Raw genomic sequence first — 21,900 nt, forward strand, 5'->3', positions numbered from 1 at the left:
AGCAGTTCCTATACTCTAGTGTCACCAAAGAGCCTTAGGTTGGTAAAATCCCTGTTTGTGAGTCCAGTTCCTGTGAACAAACAGGTAGAAATGAAGAGGAAAAAGAGAATGTCCTGCTTCTCTGTAGAGGTTTATTTTGGTCTTCATTTCAAATTACCTGCACTTATCACTCAGGACATTGCCACTCACGAGTGATATGACTGAGACTAACCAATACAGAAATTAAGTTAAAACTTGGGTTATTTCAAAACAGAAGCATCAGAGAGGAAGTACTCCCCATTTCAGAGAGTCTGAAAAGTGAAACAAAGATGGACAAGGGAGCTTACGCAGAAAAATAGCTAAAGTGCAGGTTGTTATAATGTTAGTGCCACATGGTATCATGGTTTATTTTTTAATGTCTTGCAGCACAAGGCTCCTCTCTTTCTGGTCACATTTACCCATGAAACTAATCATCAGAGCATTTTGGAGGTCCAATCTTGAGCCCTTTTGGGGGATGAAGTAGGCTGAGGCCGAAAGGCAGTGTTCTCTGGGAACCTTATGATCATACCTCGATGGGCAGCACAAATCACTGCAGGTTGAGGACAAAAGCAAGAGACTGGGAACTAATTCATTGCAGATGTTGGAGATGGGAGTAGAGCAGAGATCTCATAAAAGCTGAAAGCTAAGTGTTCCTTTAATGTAAAAACTGAGCACTTTGCAGTCCTGAAAAGCTTTGTTTAGGTGGTACTGTTACAAGAGCCACTAGCGACTTATTTTAAGGTCACCTTCTTACTTCTGTAACTGAATTCAAAGAGGATTTGGTTGTAAACTAGAGCATGCTAATCATGCTGTGCAACACTCTGATGTTCTTTATAGCTGAACGTGAGTGATGAAAGGACACTTTATCACATTCTCTACTGGCGTTTATTTCCACTGAATTTAATAATTAAATCGATCGTAAATTCATGGTCTGGTTTAGTTTTTCTGTTATAAATTCTCTCTGCCCTCTTTTTTAATAAGCAAATCAAAAGACAGCTTGGGTGTAAGTTGTCTCAGACTCGTCTTTTTCTATGTCTCATACTGAAAGGGCTATTCATTTCTAATTTTATTCATGCTATTCTGTTTTTAATTTCATTAACTCTTTGGATACACATTCTTCTTTACTTTTAAACTGTAAATTCCCAGTGACAAAACATCCCTGGCTTTTTGCTTATGTTTAGGGAGTGGAACTTCAAGAAGAAAAGTATCTTCTGTTTGGCAGTCACACTTTTACTAACACTCTGTGACATACTGTGGTTTTAATTAGATAATATGAAAGACTAATATGCTATTGTGTGTCATGTTACACTGTTATCAGTCTTTCAGATAACCACTTTCTTTTTCCTATTGATAACATTTGGGAGATGACGTTTGTTCAGGGCAGGACAAATATCTGTCTGTGAGACAGCGTTGGGCTGGGAGAGTAGCTTTGCCAAGGGAATGGCTGTAAAGAACATGTTTACAGAAGTCTAGGATCTCATCCTGGTGCCTGCTTCCTAATTCCTGGTGAGCGCCATGCAAAATTAACATCAACAGGCTTTTGAAAGTAAAGTCTGCAGAACTCATTAGTTCACAGTTGGACTGTTTTCAAACTCTGGGAGATAGTGAATATAGGATGGGGCTTTTTGCCTAAGTTTAAGTCACTGTAGCTGCTGAGCAGTTCTGTGCCATTCAAATACAGTAATTGAAGTGTGCCTGAAGATTGAGAATAGCTGATTTCTATGAAGGGATGAGGGGATTTAGGGAATTTGGATTTTTTTCAAAAGATTTTTGGATTGTGTCACAAACAGGATTTTGATAGGATTTTTAGATTTATTCTTGGATGTGTGTGCAGATTTTGGGTAGACAGGTCTTTGTTGTCTAGTGTTTCTATGAGTATTTTAGTTCACTAAGCTGGGCTGGGGAAGGAAATCACAAAGGATCCAATTGCAACTTTGTTACATTAATTTTATTTATTTTTAGAAGATACTGCTTTCACTTCAATTTGCAGTGAGTTTACTTACTGACCTTACCACAGTTTAACTTGGCCTTAGGGGACCTTTGCTGCTGCCCTTAATGTGGTATTTTGGCAGTGTAATAGTGAGTGGCACTAATTAAGCCTTCTTCCTGAAAAGTCTGCAGGACATTGGGTTTGATCTCTCTGTCTCGCTTCAAGCCTCTCTCTTTTCGAGCACAGAAAGTTTGGTGTGTTCCTTCAGGGCTCTCCTCCCTCCACCACTTCTCCAAATCTGCTTTCTTGTGAAGGTGGCCTGTCATAGTGTCTTGTGAGGTTCTTGATTGATCTTCTCATTGGCAATACTAGTAACGGGTAAAACCTTAGCAGTCAAGGACAGTGGGAGCTGTGCTCAACGCAGCCACTGTGCTTTGGATAGAGGGAAGCAGGGGGTGCTTCTTAGTTAGGAATTAATATTCAAATGCTTCTGGGGGGAGAAAAAAAAAGGAAAAGACAAAAAAATTTGCATTCCAACTTCTTTGGGTCACAAAATGTCAGTTTGATAATGGCACCCACATCTCCGACTTTACTTACTGTTGGGAGAGAAAAAAAAACAGATTTATCTTTGCATAAAAGTAGTTATTTTTGTTTTTTCTCAGCATGTACGGTTGTAATTAATGTTAAGACGCTCTCTAAAACAAGGGATTTGTTATAATGCAAGGATGGGGATGGCTTCTATTGACCTTTTCCTCTGCTGGAGTTTCAGTGTTTTAGTATGTGCTGCTTGCACTGGAAAGAATTTATAATCACAGGGCTGTCAAAGACGACCATTGTTCTCCCTGCTCTGAACATGTGGGTCAGCTACAAGTGCTTTCATATCCCCCAGAGCCAGGAGCTGGCAAAGAGTAAAGAGCACAACTGAATTCTTCTGAGGCATCAGGAAAAGCATTTTGCATATTTTTCATTGCTGATTGCTTCAGAAAGACATCCCTCTTTCATAACAGGAATTTCTCTTGAAGGTAGAGGGAGGCTGGGGCACACTGCTTCATTATTTTGCCGAGCTGAAGCAGCAACAACAAATGCTTCTGGTGTCCTGGCCAGATACAATAGATGGGCAAGGGGAGGGGGAGATCTTTTGGAAAGCAGCAGACTTAAACCTGATGCAGGCACAGTGTTAAAACTGTAGTGCTTTTGCCTGTGCTATGGATGTCAAGTCAAGTTTCAGGTTACTTGCAGTTTTGATCAATTGATTAACTTGCCTATTGCAACTTTTTCATGGTTCATCATCCTAATCTAATGAGCGGAGTTTCCTCTTAATCAGCATAAAATTGGGTTTTATTGCAAGCTTGCACTTCTGTTTTGAGGGGAGAAGGGGCAGAAAACAAGGACATTTTTTTTTGAGGGAGGAGAATTTTAGTATTTGTGAAGATGCCTTGTTGTCTGCTGTGTAATGGATCTCATGGGTGTATCAGTGGCTTCTTAATGAAGAGGTACCTGCTGTACTTCCATGTAGGAAACGGAGGATATTGAGAGTCCAAAGCGCAGCATTCGTGACAGCGGCTATATAGACTGCTGGGACTCTGAACGCAGCGATTCCCTCTCCCCACCCCGCCACGGCAGAGATGATTCCTTTGACAGTCTGGACTCCTTTGGCTCCCGCTCGCAGCAGACACCATCTCCAGATGTAGTGCTCAGAGGGAGTAGTGATGGTAAGTACTGGTCACAGTGTGGCATGTGTAACGTTGGGGTATGTAAGTAAGATTTCTGGAGCAGATGTGCCATTGGGAAGCTTGGACACAGCATCTGAATCCTGCTAATCTGGTGAGAAAACTTTGAATGCTGATTTGTGCTCCCTGAGGTTTAGGCTACTTTGCCAACAACTTACTTGAAGTCTGTCTCAGTTAGGATAGTGTAGTGTTGGAATATGAGTTACATCAGTGCAGTGTAATGTTATGTTCGTAAGAGAACTTTTCTGGGTTATGGTGTAAGAGGATGTTATGTGGACTCATTTTAACTTGTAATCTAGGCTGGAGCAAGAAATAAAAGCACAGGAACAAAGGAAGTATTTAAGTGAATAAAATTTTGCTTAAGTAAACCCTGGGCAGACAAATGACATAGAAATATCTTGGAAATATCTGATACTTGATAGAGTTTTGAAGTTCGATGTACAAGAAAACTGGGTAACTTAATAGCTCCCAGCATCAGAACTGTTGCCATCTTTTACACCTTTGAGTGACCATATGCAGCACTAGGCTTACAGAAGGGGTGTCTCTGCCTTTCTTGTCTGATTCCCAGAGGCTTGTAAACACAGTATGCTAGATGCAGAAGGATTTGCTAGGGGTAGGTGTGCAGCGTGCACTAGGGTGGCCTGTAGTGACCAAGATTCTGGTTCTGAACAAAAGGATGCTTGACTGAGGCTCCCTTTGCATGGTTACATTTTCAATGAATGAATGAATTAGTTGAACGTCGTCAGATGAAGTTATGTTCTGCACATGAATCGATTCTCCTTAGCAATGTTACATATTTAATAAAAAAGGGAAGGGCAGAAAGACATTTTGGTAGGAACCAGATGTTCATATGCTTTTGATAGTGTGAAAGAAACTGGTGTTAATCATAACTGGACACATGAGAGATTTCCAGAGGTGACTGGTAACTCCTTCAATCTGAAAAGCTGGCAGGGAGAGCTGGTATCACAGCTGAATTGTGAAAGAGCTGTGGTGAAAGCAGGGCTAAGATCTGCTCTGCCATTTTGAGTGGCCTGTGGTATTGGGGCTGTTGCTGGTTGACAATCCAGAACCAGCTGCTGGGGCTGATTCTCTGAAACAGCCTCCTGCCCCCTCGAACACTGAACTGAGCACAGTCTCCATCTTACAGAATGTTCTTCTGCCTTCCCAAATGAGACAAAAGCATGGTGTTGGCAAATAGGAACACCGCACGCATCTTAATCAAGAAGCGTTGTTCCATCAAGCAGTGTCCCTGCCTGCTTGAAGTTGCCGGGCAGCCAGTTACATATGTCCTGTAGCTGCTTCCTGTCAACTTCTGCTGTGTTAACAGATTTTAGTGAGGTTTTATGATTGATTTTGTCACAGCTCAGACATGCTACTTTGTCACATTCTTGAGTCCATAACAAACACAAAATAAGATGCAAGCTTACAAAGCTTGCTCTTAAAAAATCAGTCTTTAACCATATCCAGACCCAGGCTGCCTGCAGCAGCTGTGTGCACACGTATGTCTTGTCCAGCTAGCCCTTCCTAATATGTCCCATTGTCCCAGCTCGCTGATTCCATAACTTCACAGCTGTGTCTTACAAGAGTTGCAGGTGAGGTGCAGCCTGGCTGACCTCTTCTCTGTTTAACCTCTTCCTGCTGCCCCAGCAGGCCAGAGTTTCACTCAGCTGCACGTAATTTTTGATAGAAATAATGTACTTACAAAGCTGGATGGGGGAGAAGGTTCTGCTTGTATTACTTCTCCTTCCATTCACATAGGAGCTTTATAAACCAAATAATATGACCACAAAATAAAGCTATGATTTATTCCACCTCTAAAAAAATAAATTTGTGAATGAAGATGATTTAAGTGACCCTGAGGTGATGATTAGTTTAGGTGGAAGCAATAAGTAATACCACCTTCACAAATGCCACCTGTGATCAGACTCAGTTCATTAATTGCTCTGGTGTCTTAGGTCGATCCTGTCCCTTGGCACAAAGCAAACCAAACCAGGGGTAAAGCAGAACAGTTTGTTTAAAACACAGTAGAACAGCAGACTGACCTGCCCATAGGTCACAAATTTACTCAGGATTTAATAAAGTCTTCTATTTGGCCATCAGTTATGTGTATAATTGCTTGGTATGGGTTGTGGAAACTGGCTGCTGTTTCTGCTTAGAAACACAGAAGAACAAAGTTAAGGTTATAAATGTAGAGCACGGCTGTATCTTCCATTCAGTGTTTTGGCTTCAAGTGCTTTTTTTTTTTTTCAAATTTGAGCTGAAAATAATTTCACAAGTGAAATATGAATAATTAAAGAAACTGTGTCTTTGAAGTACTCAGCTTGGGGGTGCTGGTAGGCACATCAGTAATGAGGGAGAGAAATCTCTAATTCCTCTGCTGCTTTGGTTATCTGTTCCGGCATTTCTGTCTGCTGGTTCAAGACTGGTTTTTATGTGATACAAAAATGAACATCAGAACACAGTCGAGCAAACAGAATAGCAAATAACAGTAAGGGATCTTTTCATTTTCTTTCAGCCTCTCTATGGCCCTGCTCAGTCTAATGATATCACCGTTCTTCAGACCTCAGCTGTCCTCAGACTGCCATGATTCTGTGGTCGTGTCTCCATTTTCTGTTTAGACATAGACATAGGTTACCAATCATACTGCTGGTTATCATATGCTCTTAACCAAAACTGTCCATGCAAAAAGATTACTCGCAAAAAGTGCACTGTGATTTTTGTCTAACTAGCTCACTTCCGTTATGTCTTGTCTGTTCTTACGGTTCGTTTTCACTCTTCTTCATCTCTTTCCAAGCAAACATTGAATAATGCCGCAAAAGCTCTTTGCAAATAACATTCCTAGCATATTTTGACCTCTTTTCCTCCCCCCACTTTGAATTATACACAAGCTACTTGTGATTTTTATGACTTCATTGTTTTCAGTTGTTCATTAGGTAGCTCAGTGAATTAGCTAGTAATTTACCAGCATGATGAATTAGCAAGAGGCCACAACCTGGGTGGCTTCCCCTCACCCCAAAGAGGAGGACAGCCATTGCATATGCAAGTGTGGCAAAGGGGCCAAGGGCCAGAGAGATCCAACGCTACAAAGCTGTGAGAAGATCTGAATGCTGCTTGAAGAAATTACTGAATATCCTCTATTTCACTCTTCAAAACAGGGCCTGTAGTGTTATTGCACTGCTGGGAGAGAACTATTTGCATAGCTTCTTTGTGAATTAATTAAAAAGGCTCATGGTGGTGCAGGGAATCTAGTGAATGTCTGTGAAGTGGCTTCCAAAATGTCTATGAGGGCAATTCCACTGCAAATGCTCCTCGAGGTATTCGTTCTACCATTTGGAAGTTTTGTTTTCAAGATGGAAAAGTCTTGCCTGCGTTTCTGTGAATATGTTGGGTTTGGATTTTTTTAATGAATTGTAAATATCAATAAGTTTCATTCATTTAAGAAATAAGTTAAAAATAAGTAGTCACTTACCTCCTGTCTTATTCTCTGCAACTCTTGATTTTTCTCTCTCACCTTATTTCTTTTCTTTCCCAATAAGTACTCTTCAGTCTTTGCTGTATGGATGTAACCTCTAACTCCTGAGATCACTTCCTTCCCTCTTCGCCCTTTTCCATCTGAGGATCGCATCTGTCTGTTTTGCAGTATGCTAGATTGGTGAGACCAGAGAGAGATCATCTGAGTCTTCTGTTTTGTAGCATTTGGTGCTTATTCTTAGATTCTGGTCAAAGCTGAAGCTGTGTGCATTCAAAATGCCATTAATATGCGTCTGTAGAAATATCACAGATTTCTGCCATTTTGTAAATATGCAGTGTGCAGCCCTTTTTTGCTTGAGCTTGTGGTATACATATTTAAGTTTAGGTTCAGGAGTGTGTATCAGGTCAAACATATCTGTGTGTACAACTTGAAGTCATTTGGACATGAGTTAGATAAGCTTATCTAGCTGTCCTGTGCGATTGACAAGTCTGTAATCTTTCCCTGAGTTTTTGGATATGACCTGTGGCTGAAGGTGAGTTTTTCAGATGTAGAAAGTAAGAATTGATGGAAAAAGCTGTTTACTGTCTGTGAAGATATTATCGCTGCTACCCTTAGTGACTAATTTTAAAACGTAAATACAGGTAAAAAATACTTCGATTTTTTGGTGCTCACAAGCTAAATGTGATTTTTTTTGGGTGGTGTATTCTCCAATTTATAATTAAAAATAAAAAAAGAAAACACTGATAAAACCTGGATGGAAGTGAAAAGAAGAGGGATTTTTTTTCTCCTTCCTCACTAGGGAGAGGAAGTGACTCAGAAACTGATCTGCCACACAGAAAGATGCCAGATGTGAAAAAAGATGATATGTTGGCAAGGCGGACCTCACACGGTGAACCCAAGTCAGCTGTGCCTTTTAACCAGTACCTCCCAAACAAGAGTAATCAGACTTTCTATGTACCCGCTCCACTTCGGAAAAAGAAAGCTGAACGAGAAGATTACCGTAAGAGCTGGAGCACAGCGACTTCACCGCTAGGAGACAGGCCTTTCAGGTAAGACCGTCCTATCCAACTTCTCCCTTCCTCCTTGGTGATGGTGATGCTTTAACACTTGCTTAATTTTTGTTCCTTTCATAATCTGTATGAAGTGCCTTTTGCTGTAGTAAATCTGGCTGAGATGGTACTGATGAATTGTAGCAATTGATGAAGATGGTAGAAGAGCAATGAATGGAAAATCATTGTCTTGATGTCATTATTTACCATACAATGCAATATGTAGCTTGTGTTTGACAAGGTGTTGGTTAATATAAGTACCTTGAATGTTGACTCAAACCTAAGACTGGACAAAAATGTTTTGGATGATCTTTTTCAGTTCTCAAGACAGGTGCTCACTGACAAATTATACTTATAAATAACATTAGATGGGTGGTTTTTAATCAATTTATTTGTATGTTGTATTCTGTACACCAGTACAATTTATATAGCTGCAATTATGTATTTCTGCATGCTGGCTTTGTGAACTGTTTTACTTTTGATTTGGTCAAAGAAGCAACTTCTGTTAAAGAGCATAAGTATCTTCCCAGATCACTCATTTAATATCCTTTGGCGTCTCGATATCAACAAAATGTGCTTTATATGTTTCACATACATTTTCACATACATTAAACTACCTTGTATAATTCAATAGCAAACCCCACCCTGAAACCATAGAAGAAGAACAGAATGAAACATCAGGACTGTGTGAAAAGGAGAAAGTGGGCTCCATGGCTCCTGAGGCAAGCTCCCTTAAGAGTCAAGTAGGTTTGAATCAAAATGAAGGAAACTCCATAGAACAGTCTCCTTTGTGCAGTGCAAAAGAAACATCAGCACCTAAGGGGAGAGATGCAGAAGAGATCAGAAAGTTAAGAAGACTTGAACAAGCTGGCATTAAGGTGATGTCAGCAGCCCAACGCTATGGAAGGTTAGCTCAACAGTGTGGGAAATTGTGCACGCTTCACATATTTAGGATTGGCTGAAGTGTGGGTTTCTCCAGTCTGCTGTGATTTCATTTCTTAACAACAATCCAGTCTGCTAAGCACTCACAATTACTAGTGAAGGTCTTGGTCTGAAAAGGCTTGTGACGTGGCAGCTGTGGATTGCAGAGCTGTATGATGCTAACTACGTTTGCATTGAGAAATTGTATCATTTTACAGCGTGATGTAAACAAACTCCAAAAAAACCTACTGCACAGGCTTCTTGTCACCTTTCACCTAATGCTTTCTTCCATTTAATAAAAAATATATACAAATGTACATTTAAAATGCCTTGTTTAGGCAAAACTTTCAGAGACTAACTTTTGCTTGTTGCCAATGCAACAGTTTAGTTTACTGAACCATGCTTTTTATGTGGTTAGTATTTTTAGTTGTGTTAATAAATGGTGCATTTATTTTTAATGGCAGGAGCTATAAAAGTACAGTGCTTGTTAACACGTGCCAGTTAAAGTTGAGCAATCATAATTTGACTTACTTTGGCATGAAATATCACTCGTTATTCACTTACTACCTGTGTTATTTATTTTTGGATGTTGTTCATTTTGGTTATTTCCTGTTCTTTGAGAGCAGAATGATGGCTAGGCTCACTGCCCAAGTCTTTCCATCATCTGATATCAGGTCCTCATGAAAATATCTCTTCCTCTTGGGGGTGGCCCACAAAGCAGAGTTTTAACCAACAGGTGAGAGGAGTAGGCTCTTATAAATTATCAAAATGTTTTGGCTAAAGGGTAAGTGTCCAAATGTCCTCTTGTCCGAAACACTTTATTTAGGATTGTGTGGTGAAATCTAGACAGTGAGTAGTTTAGTAGATGCTGATATGCAGCCTGGTCCTTGAAATGTAGTGGTAAGTACAGCTCTTATGTGATACAGCTTGTTTTACAGATACAGACAGTGAACCTTGTCTGCGGCCATATACGGATGTGCCACATATGCAAATAAAACAGTGTCAGTATAAATGCTCTCATATGTCCTCTTCTTAGGTTTACTTTACTGTTGCCAACCTGTAATGGCCCAGTGGTTGTGGGGTACTACTTTAATCCAGACAAATAATGATGAAGAGGAGCTATCTGTCATAAATTAGTCCTTCAGGCTCAGTTAGTGTGCTAGTTGATCAGGAATCTATAAACCAGTAGGATACTAGCAGAATCCTGTTCTGAGTCTAAGGCTGTAGTATTCATGGTAGCAATGTAGTAATATGTAGTAAAATGTAGTAGTACCTTGTGTTTAGCCATTCACAACCAATAGCACTGTTTGCATTTGTATTTTGAGGATACTCACCATGTTGAGAGCCCTTTTTCCAACTCTGTGCTTGATCTGCTGGCTTGATCTCCCTGGAAGAAGCACATGTGATCAAATGTGTGGTTCTTGGGCAAGACATTGGGTCTTCCATTTCTTTGGACAGTCTGCTGTAATGACAGGGCTGAAGGAGAAGGAAGGAGAAATAACAAGCTATTTTCCTTCCTTGCTTTCAGCGGACGCAACTTGTGGAGTTTGTCAGCTGGAAGAAGGAGCTGCTGGGATTCTGTCCCAGCTGAGGGTCAAAGGGCAGAGCTTTGTAGTCCAGACTTCACCTTGGTGGCGTAGGAGCCTGCCTCTGGGGACTGTAGGAAGTCACAGCAGAAAGGCACTGGGGTCAAAAGTCTGTAAGGAAAGTTATTTGTGTGTGTAAGTGGAAGAACAGTAGGTGAGGAGAAGGGAAGAACTCAGTAGTGACACTTTAGGATACAGGGGAGCATTTAATTATCTTTCTTAATGTCTCATTGCCATTTCCTTTCCTTTGAACCTCTACATTTTCTCTCTCTTCTTCTTGGCATCAAATTGAAATTTCCATGCACTAGTGGTCCTGAGCAATTTTCAATTACTTTTGTTCATGTTTTCTGATTTTTTTTCCCTTTCACCCCTCTTATTCCCTCATCTTTCTATGATGCCAGCCTCTTTTTACACCTGAAGTTGTCAGTTGCTTTCCATTTCCCTGAGTTGTTTGCCGACTGTTTCCTCTCAACATATTGACCTCTAGAGGACACCCACTGTGGCTTCAAGTTCTACAAGGCATCTAATTATTCCTAAAGCTGAAACTCAATAGGGGACCTCTCTGGGTCCAGCACAGGAAAGATTTGAACTTGTATGCAAATGTATTTCTTGCTTGGAATCTAAGTACATATCTCCATTGCTGTCGCCTGTTCTAGGAAAGGACTCCATCAAACTAGTACAAACTAGATTTGTACAAACATGTGCAAATGCATCCCGAAAGAATATATTGTCTCTTTGTAGCACATTGTTTTATTGATGTGTGACGTTCCTTGCTTGTTTATTGACTGCATCTGACTTTCATTTACAATATTGTAACTGAAAAGTAAGAATCAAAGTCATGGAGCCTTCCTAAAGAGAGGAGAATTAAATGTGTTTTAATAGATGATGTAGAGAAGGATTTAAGAGAGAAATGTGAGCAAATGGTTTTGGCGTGTTCATTGCAAAAGGGAACTGGGCCCTTACCTTGACAGTGCGTAAGCATGCAAAACCCTTCTGTTGTTCCAAAATGCAATATAAGGATCCACAAGCCTGTAGGAGACCCTGCTTCAGGGGTTGCAAACACCCACAATCTGAGAATTTGGCAACACCTGCTGTGCCAGCATAGACCTGGGTGTTTCTGCAGCGGCTGGGATTGGATGTGCAAGGGTGATTTGCAAATCTGCAGGGAATTCCGGTTCCTTACAGTCTACAAATACAGCCTATGCTATCTGTATTGTAAACTCATCATAAAAAGTACTTTTGAGACCATCACAAACTGACTGAGGAGACCCCAAAATGTCACAGCTAACCGCTGATTCGATTAAAAACAAAATGTAAATGAATGGAAAATATTCTTAACCTAGAAACTGATTTCTGAAGTCTACTTACATACCAAAAACTGCTTTTTTTGAATGTTATGTCTGTATTTCTTTGTTGCCAAAACCACCCTTCTCAGAAATGCTACATTTGATGCTCTCAAGCTTCAGTAGCACTGGCAGACATGGAAATGAAAAATCCAGCAGTTTTTACTGAATAATCACTTGGTTATACATAGCTCTTAAAAACTAAAAGCAGAAAACAATACCCCTGGCCTAAATAACCGAATAAATACTCATCTTACAGATTTTCTTTTAAGAAGTAAATATAAAGAAGATTTAACGTAGTGTGCTGTGATTTTATACATGCCGTTTATGTCCAGTGTTCTGAAAATTATTTCCGAATTCTTAGATTTCAGAAAAGGGTAATGGGACCCGTGGTAAAGTCTGATAAGAAAATGAAGTTAATCACAGGTACCTTGGCTTATTTGGGAGAACGTGTCCTACTGCATATAACTCTCAGAAAACTGTTTTCCTTTGTGCCTAAAATATTAGGCACAGTGACTCTACTTTAGATCAGTGTTTTTTCTCTGAAGTTTTCATATTCTTGTACTGGGAGGAAAAGAAAAAATGGCTAAGGAAGCCATATATGGAAATTCAGACTCTTTCCCTGATGGTCATCTTGTACTTACTGTATTGCAGGATTAAAAAGCAAATCGAATTTGGGCAAATTGTGCTTGTGTGTTGGCAACCTGTGATTTAGAATTTGGAAACATAATATACCTGTTCAGCAGTGACATTTGAACCTGAAGAGGGCCTTGTAGGCCTGTTGACTTTGGTACATACAAGAGTCAATATACTTAGTAAACTCCTGACCATGTTCTTTTACAGAAGAAAGAGTACTGCAAGAGTACTTGTATTGTTCTAAGTGGAAACTAAGAGATTGGACCACCCTTGCTCATGGAGGGTGCACGCAAAGCATAGAGCAGCTCATAGCCATCTGAGCTTTTTCTGAAGCTCTTGTGAACAGAGATGCTCATGAAAGAGGGGGACAGCAGTTCCTTTTGGAGTGCTGTTGCCCATTGTTGTCTGTTGGCTTAAATGAAATCTCAATCCTTCAGAGAGATCTAAGGAAAAAGTTGTCTTTGGGTAATTTGAGTGTGCTCTGCACATCGGTAAGGGGGGATCCTGTGCATTGCAGCATAATAAGGTGAAGGCAGGCAGTTTTGTATTGCTCCTCTCTTCCAAGGCCTGAGCCGGGCTGATCTGTCAGGGATGGTTTATGGCCTCTCCATAACTTTCTCCAGCAACCTTGCTGAGCAGCACTTTGAAAGGGCAGCTGGGACCATAAAATAAGTGGTGTGTATAGTGCACTTGCAGGGCTGTAAAATCTTTTAGAAGAGCAGCTAATTATAGCGCTACTGTTTCCTTAAATAAAGAGGAACTCAGAGCAACCCTTGAGCTGTTTAGATTTGCTTTCTTAATATCACTGTTTAATCCTTCGTGATACCTTCTTCCTTTTGTGTAGTAAGGTGTACTATATGAGGAAATGCAAGCTATTTGCAGCCTTCAAAAGTACTGCATGGAACAGTCTACTAATTGACATCCAACTTTCTAAAATATCAATAAATATAATTTGATTTCAAAATGGGACAGTCTCATAGCTCTTGCCGTTTTTTCAGTTTGCTTAAGAGTACTGACCATTACAAATTAAAATAAGCTTAATTTCTGGATCACATCTGTCAAGTGTCTTTATTGTTGTAATCTTCGGTAACAACAAAGCTGTGTTGGTATCAGTCTCGTTTCTGACCAAGGCAGATGCTGATAAGTTCCAGCATGCCAGTATCATGGGTGTACTTGGGCTATTGCAGCTACTCTTTGTCAGCACTGGTGAAGAGGGCTTGTACTGGGGAAAAGGGGAGGATGGTTAAGGAAAGAATCAAGCATGGATATGTGAGAGAAGAAAAGCAGTTAAGAATATTAAGACAAGCAGCCTTAGTGATTACTCAGGTCTTAAAAAAAAAAAAAAAGGAGCCATTAAGAAGAAAAAGTGCCTAATATCTGGTATTTCAGAATTCAGCAGGGTTGGCCAGGGATCAGGTATTTGCATCAAATCTCTCTCTGTATGAAGTGTTTGAGAAGTTTAATACTGCCATTTACAGTACTACATTCACTGCATCCAGTTTGTTAAACTAGTTCTTACTAATTCTTCTAGTTCTAACTAAAATAAATAAATATCCAACACTGCTAGTTTTCTGTGTGAAGTCTTTATGGATTTGTTACCTGTGTATGATTTTATTTATAACAAGGCTTTGCCCAATCTGACAGCAGCCTGTAGCATACTTGATTAACTGTGCTTGTTTTATTTCCTGGAGATGAGTGCTGCCACACCCCTGTCCTCCCCTGGTCTATCAAGAGCTTTCTTTAATTTTGCTCTGTGTCAGTAAAAAACAAACATGTGAAGACAACAGAAGCATCCCAGACATCATCCTTCGCAAGGACAACCCCTTCATGATTCACTATCAAGGGAAGGATTCTGGTTCAGAAGATGAAGCAGCCAGCAGAGTTCCTGATTTAGAAAAGGATGACTTTGCCACCCGGAGAGCCAGAATGAATCAACCCAAGCCCATAGTTCCGTTTAACTCATTTTTAATTGGATCCTATACAAGTAAAGATAAAGGTAAACTGGAAGATATTAAAAAACCATTGCAGATGGAAAAGCAGGAACATGCAAGGTGTGCATTCATGGTCTTTTTCTTTCTATTGTAATGCTTAATTTCACATAGCTTATTGCTCTGTAGAATAAAGCTGTCTTGGCTAGAAAAAACTTAGAGGGTAAAGTAAATGCAAATGCTTTATCGTAAAGTGAACCAAAAAAAAATAGATTACGAACTGTAATTTTGTGTTAGAGTATCAGGACCAAGAGCTTACATTGGCTGTGAGTGTAAATGACATAAAGACTAGACACTTTCGTTCTCTAAGCTCATGAGGCAGTTCATGAGCATGAGTAGTACAGAATAAACTTAAAAGATACATTTTGCATCTCAGCTCTTTTGCTGTCCATTTTCAATGCACATTTTTCATTGCACGCTTCATATAGTGCATTTTTAGTACCCTGCATAAAACATAGACTCGGATTAAGTCTTTAGTTAAAGCACTGAGTATGTATGCCTGCTATACTGCACCGAATTGGGTTGCATAGTCCTAATGTTTCTTTTACAGCATTGTTTTTGGAAATGGAGCATGAGTTACAAGGTTTCAGCCTAGAAAATCCCTTCTTTCTTCAGTTCAGTGATACAAACCTTTAAGAAGTTGCTGAACACAAGTATCTGCTAGGCACAGTTCTTCAGGAAACAAGTATATTTGTTTTATTTTGCAAAGAGAAGTGGTCCTAGGTAAAACCACTGTATAAACATTACAGTGGACCTTGACCGTAATAACTGATACATTGAGAAAACTCCTCTTAATATCTTGTAGCTCTTTTCAGTAATGCAAAATGTGCCTTTCATCTGCTGGTAATTTGATTATATTAACATTTTCTAATGACTAGTTTGGCAGGGCATCTAAAGAGCACATAACCAAATTTTAATATTCTAATGCTATTGACGTGACTAAGATCAAAGAAATTCTGCGGTATGTTTGTAAGCAAAACTTGAATTCAGTTTGCTAATAATATGAAAATGAGATATTTGTAACTAAGAGAAATGCTTAATACAGCAACAATTTATGATTTTTCTTGCTTGAGCTAGGAATAGAAGTCATGCAATAAAGTGGTCTCAATAGTGCATGAGTGTGGTAGTGTTGATGAGAGATTTCTTCAAATGATTCATTCCATGTTTACTTCCTAAAATTAATTTAAAACTAATTTTATAAATTCAGTTTTATCTTCTTGTGTTCTAAACCTCTTCTATTGATGCTGATTTATCACTGCTCGCTTGAAATATCTTTTCTTGTTGAACTGGAATGTGCATTAAATTAGAAGAAGACGGGTGCACATGGTACCAGCAAGGCAAATAGCAACAAGCAAAGAGAACCCACTTCTGCAAACTGAGAAGACTGAGTCAGAGAAGGAACAGCAGGTGAAAGGGCCTGATACTGAGAGAGATGATTTGACTAAACAGAAATCTCAAAACACCCTTCCTCAGCTACAAGAAGATGTGATTTCTGTGAATGCCTCTATAACAAAAGCAGATCTGGAGACCTGGAAAAGATTGAAACTGTCAGGGGAGTCCAGGTATGGTTTCTGCCTGTGGATAGGATTACCGTCCTAGGAAGCATGTTTAGTATGTCATGATCCACTGTGTGTGCTTGTGGTTTTCAACTGGAAGAATGCTTTGATGACAAACGGTCCTTACCTATTTAAGTTTTCAGAAGTCATCCAAAATCTATTCAGGGATGCTATCTAACATGAAATGTGTATGTCATTTAAAGCACTATAGTAGTCTTACAGTTGCTTCCTCAGTGGACAATCATAATGTAGCAGAAAGGGCTGTCTTCTCTTGTGGATCAGTCTGCTTTGAAGCTGCTTTAAGTTGAACAGTGCAAAGGTCTGTGTGGCACCACTAGCTTAGTAGCACTGTGAGGCCGCTAACCAAGCTGTTTTGAGAGCTTAGGACATTGTACATTGGGACTATTAAGTGAGGATCACCATATTTATGCCTTAATGTGGTCATACTGCTTTTGAGACCTGAGCTAACATGTCTGCATGGCATTGAACTGCAGTGCTGAGTAAATGAACCAGCAGTGTTTGTCACTGCAACAGGGGTTTCAGGGGACTTGTTGTATGGTGTAGATGTGTTCTCTAAAGCTCTGCAAAGGGAGCCAGTATAAAGTGTTTATTCTAAGCTATTTCCCTGTGGTGGTGGGCTGTAATGTATGCAGGTGATTTGTGACTCCAGTAGGAAAGGATAACAACTCCTAGCTTTCCTGCTTAGGCATATGCCATTTTCCAGTTAAAGGTGGCCATCTGTTCAGGCATTCTAACAATGTGGTTACAACGTGTGTAATTTTAGCTCTAATACAAACCATAAAAACTCAGTCATTCTCTCATCTCAAAGGTATTAGTAGTGTCTCCATTACTTCTGAGATGATTTATTAAAATCAAGAATCAGTCCCCTGGGTCTAGGATAAGTGAATTCCCTGCGATGGTGCTGTCGTGCCACTGTAACTCCCCCATGACAAGGTGGGTGTGCTGATGCTGGCGCAGTTCCATGTAATGCATTGACCAGATCTGTGAGCAGATAAGGGAACTGTGACTTTGTTAGGGTGAAGAACTGAGTCTGGAATGGGCTGTATGCTATGTTCTTTCTCCTAAGAAAGGGTTTCCATGGATGTGGTTCCAGAGTTTGCCCAATAAGCCTGCAATACTTTTGGAATTTATCTGTCTTTTGGGTCTCAGTATTCCATGGCTGTTTGTCCTTCTATTTTAAAATAAAAACCCTTCAAAATCTTAGGAGCATTTAATTTGCTTTATTCTGGGGTCTCATTTGAGGGGATTCTCTTATTCCTTATTCATACTAGTGAAGAAGATTTCAAATGTCCCAGTGACACTCTGCCACCCGCTGAAATCACAGTGAAAGCAGCAGCCCATGATGATTTTGCTGTCCGCAAAACCCAAGCAAACAAAAAGGCTGGTAGCACCAAGCAGAAGTTCGTGCATTTTGGGCCAGTAACTGAGATTGATCAACAGAAGTGGGACAAACTTGTTATTGGCAGAGCTTCATCCAAGAGTGCAGCAGAAGAGGAAAGCAAGAAAGATGGTGTTGAGAGTCACTCTGGTGTTGAAAGCTCTCCTTCGACCACTGCTGGCAATCTTGGGTTTGCTGAGCACAGTGATAAAGTATCTAAGCCACAGAATGAGTGCAGGTATTTGGTGTGGCTTAGGAAGCGCTGCTGAGTTGGAAATGAGACCTGTTCTTGCCAGATGCTGATCTGCATGGGGGTGGACTGCAGCATAGACCTGAGAGCTGTTTACATGCACGGCCTTGTTCAGAAGTCATCTGATGCCTTCACAGTATCTTAACATGTTTAGGGTCATGCAAGACAACACTTGTGCCGAAGGTCTTCTGAGAGCTTGCCTCAGAATTTCTGATAAGCAGTGAAATCACTGGTGTCTCAGAGTCTGAGCTGTCATTCAAGCTTCTTCTGCTTCTTGAATTCCAGCAGCTTTGCTCTGCCTGCTTGCAACACAGTAGGAATTTGTGCTTCAGCTTGCTGGCCTTATTGATGTTCAAAAAATGCTTTCTTGAAACCTAATGGATTTACTTTCTTTTTGAAGATGTAATGCTGAAACGAAGGTGTACTTGTGCACTGTTTCTGGCATTTATCTGGAGGAGAATTACAGCTCTGTAAAGTTAACAGAGCTTAACATTTATTTGGCTTATTGCTTAGTCTGTGGCTTTAGCAAGAATTTTTAATGAATGCTTTTAGAAAGCAATTCATTGACTTACGTTTGTGTGTTTATGAAACACTTGCAAAATGAGTTGGAGGGCTCCTCTTCTTACCTTTCATTTGACCTGAGAATGTTTTGTCTATCTTGCCCCTCCTCTCAATCGCATTATTAGTGAGGTAGCCGAGTCAGGAACAGATGACTCTTGCAGGAGAATGTTGTCACCTGTCCCGGCTTTTGGCATCATCTCTGAGAAACAAACTCTCTGTGGTTTGAACGAACATCACGAAATCACTGAGGAAGACTGCATCAAGCATTTACCAGACATTGAGAGAGATGATATGTTGGTTAGGAGGATGGGAACTTTTCAGAGGCATACCACTAGCCCCATCCCCATGCATTGCCCTCCGCTGTCAGTAGCTCCTCATCTACTGCAGCAGTGGCAAGGGGAGGCAGTAGCTCGTGAGAAGGATTTGAAGACTTCACGGGAAGCAGGAAGGTCAGAGAACTGAAGCTGCTCTGTCTGAGCTTCATGCCTGGTTTGTGTGTGGTGTTAGCTTGGATCAGTCAACAATGTTGTTCCATTCCTCACACGGCCTTTAAAGTTGTATTTCACTCATTCATCATGGCATGTGTTCTGTTTTATAGAATTACTTACAAGAATGTGTCCTATGAACATAAAAAAGTCTGTTTTCTTTCACAATATTAAAGTACTTCAGTAGTTAATTGATGTTCAGCATGAAAACGATCTTTCATCTTTTGGGGGGATTTCTTTCGCAATCCATGGTGTTTTGTCCAGACTTTTATACCAGCTTCCAAGTGAATAATTCCTTGCATATGTTTTTATGCAATCCCCAACTTCTAACTTATCACCTACTTAAGTGTGGCATTCAACATAACTTTCCACTTGCTCTCACTCCCTGTGCTGTAGCTAAAGATGCCTAGTTGTCTGTCACTCTGCGGCTGTGTTTTGAATAACAATACCGCACCTTGCCTCACCAGCCGCTTGCCTTGGCTGTAAAAGTGAACATTATCATGGAACAGTGTCCCTTGTCTCTCTGAGCAGTACTGTCACACAAGAAGAAAGCCAAGAACAGCCTGAAATCCCTCAGCAGCAGAGCAGTGGAACAGAAAACGAAGTGAAATTGCCAGATCCACAAAGAGATGACATGTTGGCCAGAAGAACTGGAGCTTTTCTAAAACAGCCGGGGCCCAATGTTAAGCAGTTCCTTCCCATGCCATTTTCAAAGCAGAAGAATAAGCAGGGAACAGATAGAGAGCTTGAGACAAAAATTATGAGGTAAGAAAGTTGCAATTATCTCTCTCTTGTAGCTGGCCCTGTGGGCTCTTTGACAAGGTCTCTTGATCTGAAGGAGTTGCTGTTGGCCCAGCAGCGGTTTTCTCCATACTTGTTCTCAAATTTGTTCTGATTCTTTCTGCTCAAAAGAAGGCAGTGCAGGGTTTCTGATCCTTTCAATGGAGCCCTATAAAGACTCAGAGCAGAGCACACCTAACCACATGTGGAAATGGATATGCATTTGCAGAAATTTCTGGTTAAATATGAGCTAATCATTACAAATGTTTCCAGCTGGACATAGAGGTGCTGTATATGGTAGGTTAGATGCTTGTGTGTGGCTTAGTTCATGGCAATGACTTCCGAAGAGGGAATCTAGAGATATCGATCCTTCCTGATAAGGCTCACTGTCTTTCTAAGCCCCTTTGTTCAGATAAGCAAGGCTATATGGGGAAGCTGGTGGTTTAACCCTCTGAACAGAGTTATGTGTTGGCTACTTGAGTCATGTGCAGGCAAGAGTAGAGAGGTTCTTATTCATCATCCTCTTCGAAGCACATGAGAAGGGAAGGATGTGCCCGTGCACAGCTAGTGTGCAGCTCAGATAGGAGAAGAAAGACCTCAGTCATCTACCATAGAATTGAGTGCTGGTTTAGTGTTGAAAAGACATGAAATTAAAATATGTATTTAATACTTTAATCTTTGGCAGTGTGCAAGACAGTTTGTGTTTCTGACTTAGAGGAGCAGAAGTACAAGGTCTCTTATATTAAAATTGTTTGGTGCACCTGCCTCACTTACATTGTTAACTGTCAGCTATTTGGGTTGGGGGAGGAGGGGTGTGTTAACTTATGGTTATGCTTTTCATTATGTGTATGTGATTTTTCAACGGTTGCTTAATACATCTTTTTGCACTGCTGCCTTTGGCTCACTCAGGCCTGAAAAAAGTCCACAAGTCTGCATTAATAGCTCTGCAAAACCTATAATACAACCACTTCAAGAGGAGCAGCATGGGCAGGAAAAATGCAATCTCCCTTCTGCAGTACAAGATGAGACTATTTGTACTGCCCAAGTGGGTGAATGTAGCCTTAATGAAGAACACCTTGATCATACTTCTAAGCTTCAGGAGGTTCCTGAGGAAAACAAAACGGAGACATTGTCATCCAAGGATGAGCATCTGCAAACGTGAGCTCTGTATGGTGTGAATCCTGCAGCTTATACACCTCTGTGTGCACACTTCAGAATTCAGATTGTGCATTGCCTGGTGTTTTTTCAGTCCAGACTAAAATAATGTATGTCAATAATACACTTCTTAAAAACAAGCGGAGTAGCTTTGTAACATATTAGCATCTTATCTACAGCTAATAAAAGGAAATATTTGATAACAGTATATATATGAATTGCAAAAAAGGGTTTATGAGATCTGACAGGACTCTGCTGGGCATCCTCAGAGATGTGTATCTTGCTTCTCTGTGATTAGAATATGTTGCAGTGTTGACATTTGTACTTGACGTTCTTTATGATAGATTCCAGATACAAATAAGTGATTTGCATGACTTTAAACAAGACTGTCACTTTAGTGGATGACACTGACTTGTGTATTACCAGTACCTTTTTTCAGCTACACACACGCGCGTGCACACACACACACACACACACACAAATTACATTCTGTGGCTCACTTTCTGCCTCTATTTATCTCTTCCATGCGTCAGTAATGGTGATTCTGAGCACTGCTGTGGAGTGTAACTGTTAAGATTTGTCTGCATTTGTTGCATGTGTGGCACTTAATGTAAATGGTAACATAGTGTGTTTTCAATAACTGTTTTCTACACCCATTTTAGGTTTACTTCAGTAGATTCTTGTAATGGGGCATTAGTATGAAGTCAGGGAGGGGTGGGTGATGTTCTTACATAGTTTGACCTTCAGATGATTAGGTAAGTCTTGTTTGCTGAATACGTAATCCCCGAGCAGTATGATTCGGTTTTGGTCAGCTTTATTAATACAGGTTGGATGGTCAAGTGACAGTTACCGAAATTGCATGGGTCCAGTTGCAATTACTACTTAATGTTTTTATCAACACTCTAATTTTATATTTGATCTTGTAGATTTGGGTCCAGAGCTCCTGTGTCTGATGACGCAGAGTAAGTTGTCTTGTGTTCACAAGATTCAATTTTAAACAACTTACACTGCATGCTTCCCCACCTTCCTACTAATTTAAAA

At 40.3% G+C, this 21,900-nt stretch overlaps 1 protein-coding gene across 11 annotated transcripts in view; it reads left to right on the forward strand.

Moving 5' to 3' along the window:
- LIMCH1 (LIM and calponin homology domains 1) overlaps positions 1–21,900 on the forward strand; it is a 187,036-nt gene that overhangs the window by 119,681 nt on the left and 45,455 nt on the right. For 6 of the 11 annotated variants that reach the window (XM_054066300.1, XM_054066297.1, XM_054066298.1 and 3 more), the window contains 10 exons: positions 3,465–3,660; positions 7,950–8,199; positions 8,834–9,106; positions 14,446–14,736; positions 15,981–16,235; positions 17,522–17,866; positions 18,565–18,888; positions 19,456–19,689; positions 20,614–20,862; positions 21,786–21,821. In XM_054066300.1, coding sequence (XP_053922275.1) covers positions 3,465–3,660; positions 7,950–8,199; positions 8,834–9,106; positions 14,446–14,736; positions 15,981–16,235; positions 17,522–17,866; positions 18,565–18,888; positions 19,456–19,689; positions 20,614–20,862; positions 21,786–21,821 — 2,453 coding nt within the window. Of the gene's footprint in view, positions 1–2,830; positions 2,971–3,464; positions 3,661–7,949; positions 8,200–8,833; positions 9,107–14,445; positions 14,737–15,980; positions 16,236–17,521; positions 17,867–18,564; positions 18,889–19,455; positions 19,690–20,613; positions 20,863–21,785; positions 21,822–21,900 lie in introns of those variants that run through there. The other 5 variants (XM_054066305.1, XM_054066301.1, XM_054066304.1 and 2 more) reach the window with 5 other exon arrangements.

The sequence above is a fragment of the Cuculus canorus genome, chromosome 4 (assembly GCF_017976375.1).
Source record: "Cuculus canorus isolate bCucCan1 chromosome 4, bCucCan1.pri, whole genome shotgun sequence".
Classification (NCBI taxonomy): domain Eukaryota; kingdom Metazoa; phylum Chordata; class Aves; order Cuculiformes; family Cuculidae; genus Cuculus; species Cuculus canorus.